Source organism: Tetrahymena thermophila, assembly GCF_000189635.1.
Source record: "Tetrahymena thermophila SB210 genomic scaffold scf_8253829, whole genome shotgun sequence".
NCBI classification, from domain to species: domain Eukaryota; phylum Ciliophora; class Oligohymenophorea; order Hymenostomatida; family Tetrahymenidae; genus Tetrahymena; species Tetrahymena thermophila.
The window spans coordinates 1-3,705 of record NW_002475932.1 but is presented as its reverse complement, the minus strand read 5'-3'; the positions used below and the strand labels follow the sequence as shown (position 1 = coordinate 3,705).

Here is a 3,705-nt window from a genome sequence, read left to right as displayed (position 1 = left end):
TTGGCACTTCTCCAAGCTCATTCCAATGTTCTTAGCTCCATCTGCACCAAGATTATTCCACCTATGAAAATAATAAATAATGAATGTGTTGAAAATAATGAAAATAAAATAGAAAAGTAATTAATAAATGGGTTAATAATGTATAATTGTGCTAAACATATTAAAAAGTGCTTATTTATTTTGATGCAATTAATTGAAATAATTGTTTAAATTAGCTAATAAATAAATTTAGATGCACAAAAATTAAACAAAAAATCAAAAATAATTTATGAGCTGTGAATCAATCAATCAATCAATCAATTAATTTTCCAAACCCATTTATTTGTTTTTCAGTTTAAATTTCACAAATGTATTAATTAAAATAGACTAAATAAATTGATAGTAAGTTAAATTACCAGAGATTCAGATTCAAAGATGTTATATTTTGGCACTTCTCCAAGCTCATTCCAATGTACTTAGCTCCATCTGCACCAAGATCATTCTGCCTATGAAAATAATAAATAATGAATGTGTTGAAAAAAATGAAAAGAAAATAGAAAAGTAATTAATAAATGGGTTAATAATGTATAATTGTGCTAAACATATTAAAAAGTGCTTATTTATTTTGATGCAATTAATTGAAATAATTGTTTAAATTAGCTAATAAATAAATTTAGATGCACAAAAATTAAACAAAAAATCAAAAATAATTTATGAGCTGTGAATCAATCAATCAATCAATTAATTTTCCAAACCTATTTTTTTGTTTTTCAGTTTAAATTTCACAAATGTATTAATTAAAATAGACTAAATAAATAGATAGTTAGTTAAATTACGAGAGATCCAGATTCAAAGATGCTATATTTTGGCACTTCTCTAAGCTCATTCCAATGTTGTTAGCTGCATCTGCACCAAGATCATTCCAATAACTAAAAAAATAAATAATGAATATGTTGAAAATAATGAAAAGAAAATAGAAAAGTAATTAATAAATGGGTTTATAATGAATTATTGTGCTAAACATATTAAAAAGTGCTTATTTATTTTGATGCATTTAATTGAAATAATTGCTTAAATTCGCTAACAAATAAATTTAATGCACAAAAATTAAACAAAAAATCAAAAATAATTTATGAGCTGTGAATCAATCAATCAATCAATCAATTAATTTTCTAAACCCATTTATTTGTTTTTAAGTTTAAATTTCACAAATGTATTAATTAAAATAGGCTAAATAAATTGATAATAAGTTAAATTACGAGAGATTCAGATTCAAAGATGTTATATTTTGGCACTTCTCTAAGCTCATTCCAATGTTCTTAGCTCCATCTGCACCAAGCTTATTATTCCTATGAAAATAATAAATAATGAATGTGTTGAAAATAATGAAAAGAAAATAGAAAAGTTATTAATTAATGGGTTAATAATGAATAATTGTGCTAAACATATTAAAAAGTGCTTATTTATTTTGATGCAATTAATTGAAATAATTGTTTAAATTAGCTAATAAATAAATTTAGATGCACAAAAATTAAACAAAAAATCAAAAATAATTTATGAGCTGTGAATCTATCAATCAATCAATTAATTTTCCAAACCCATTTATTTGTTTTTCAGTTTAAATTTCACAAATGTATTAATTAATATAGACCAAATAAATTGATAGTAAGTTAAATTACGAGAGATTCAGATTCAAAGATGTTATATTTTGGCACAATAATGAAAATGAAAATAGAAAAGTAATTAATTAATGGGTTAATAATGAATAATTGTGCTAAACATATTAAAAAGTGCTTATTTATTTTGATGCAATTAATTGAAATAATTGTTTAAATTCTCTAACAAATAAATTTAGATGCACAAAAATTAAACAAAAAATCAAAAATAAATTATGAGCTGTGAATCAATCAATCAATCAATCAATTAATTTTCCAAACCCATTTATTTGTTTTTCAGTTTAAATTTCACAAATGTATTAATTAAAATAGACTAAATAAATTGATAGTTAGTTAAATTACTAGAGATTGAGATTCAAAGATGTTATATTTTGGCACTTCTCCAAGCTCATTCCAATGTTCTTAGCTCCATCTGCACCAAGATTATTCTACCTATGAAAATAATAAATAATGAATGTGTTGAAAATAATGAAAAGAAAATAGAAAAGTAATTAATAAATGGATTAATAATGAATAATTGTGCTAAACATATTGAAAAGTGCTTATTTATTTTGATGAAATTAATTGAAATAATTGTTTAAATTCGCTAACAAATAAATTTAGATGCACAAAAATTAAACAAAAAATCAAAAATAATTTATGAGCTGTGAATCAATCAATCAATTAATTTTCCAAACCCATTTATTTGTTTTTCAGTTTAAATTTCACAAATGTATTAATTAAAATAGACTAAATAAATTTATAGTAAGTTAAATTACCAGAGATTCAGATTCAAAGATGTTATATTTTGGCACTTCTCCAAGCTCATTCCAATGTTCTTAGCTCCATCTGCACCAAGATTATTCTGCCTATGAAAATAATAAATAATGAATGTGTTGAAAATAATGAAAAGGAAATAGAAAAGTAATTAATAAATGGGTTAATAATGAATAATTGTGCTAAACATATTAAAAAGTGCTAATTTATTTTGATGCAATTAATTGAAATAATTGTTTAAATTCGCTAATAAATAAATTTAGATGCACAAAAATTAAACAAAAAAATCAAAAATAATTTATGAGTTGTGAATCAATCAATCAATTAATTTTCCAAACCCATTTATATTTGTTTTTCAGTTAAAATTTCACAAATGTATTAATTAAAATAGACTAAATAAATTGATAGTAAGTTAAATTACGAGAGATTCAGATTCAAAGATGTTATATTTTGGCACTTCTCCAAGCTCATTCCAATGTACTTAGCTCTATCTGCACCAAGATTATTATTCCTATGAAAATAATAAATAATGAATGTGTTGAAAATAATGAAAAGAAAATAGAAAAGTAATTAATAAATGGGTTAATAATGAATAATTGTGCTAAACATTTTAAAAAGTGCTTATTTATAATAATATAAAAATATTAAAATTTTTCTTCTAATATTTCTTTAAATTAATGTCTGAATTTATAAGAATTTACTGTAAATATTTTTTTAAATTATATCAAAATTATATTAGCAACTTTAAAATTAACTTTTATTTTCATGAATTGGGTAGCAAAAATAAAGGAAGAATTTGGGGCCAATTAATTAATTTCTGTAATGATTAAGAATTAATTTCTAAATTTTAACTTTTAAGTATTTAATTTTGCAATTTTATTTAATTTAATTATTGAATTTTGATATCTTATTTTCAATTAAAATTAATTAATTAATTCTATCTTTCATTTCATTTTATTAAGTATTTAAAATTTTAATAACTTGAAATCTCAAAGTTATGAAACAATAAAGATGTTTAAAATAAATTTTATTTACAATATTTAACTTTACAATAATTATGATAAGCAAATACTTTAATTAAATGAAAACAAGTAGATTTCATTATGGATTAAAATCTATTAGCAAATAATAATTCATTTTAAGTTAAGGAAAAACAATAAATTTTGAAATTTTTGTGTAGATACTTAAAAAATAAGAACAAAATAATAATTTAAATTTATTTGAGGGGAAAAATATCAATATATTAAATCATATATCAATATTTGATATTATTTGAATAATTTATTTTTAAAAT

General features: G+C 20.9%; 1 protein-coding gene across 1 annotated transcript; it reads right to left on the bottom strand. All coding sequences in view use genetic code 6, as the record gives it.

Moving 5' to 3' along the window:
- Window positions 1-395: 395 nt before the first annotated feature.
- TTHERM_01736560 (kinase domain protein) lies at window positions 396-2,882 on the bottom strand (the record flags this gene model as incomplete). The annotated part of the gene is made up of 6 exons (XM_001029189.2): window positions 396-485; window positions 816-908; window positions 1,239-1,328; window positions 1,998-2,087; window positions 2,414-2,503; window positions 2,833-2,882. Coding segments are annotated over 6 exons (503 nt in total), but the record flags the coding sequence as incomplete, so codon positions are not given.
- Window positions 2,883-3,705: the final 823 nt, after the last annotated feature.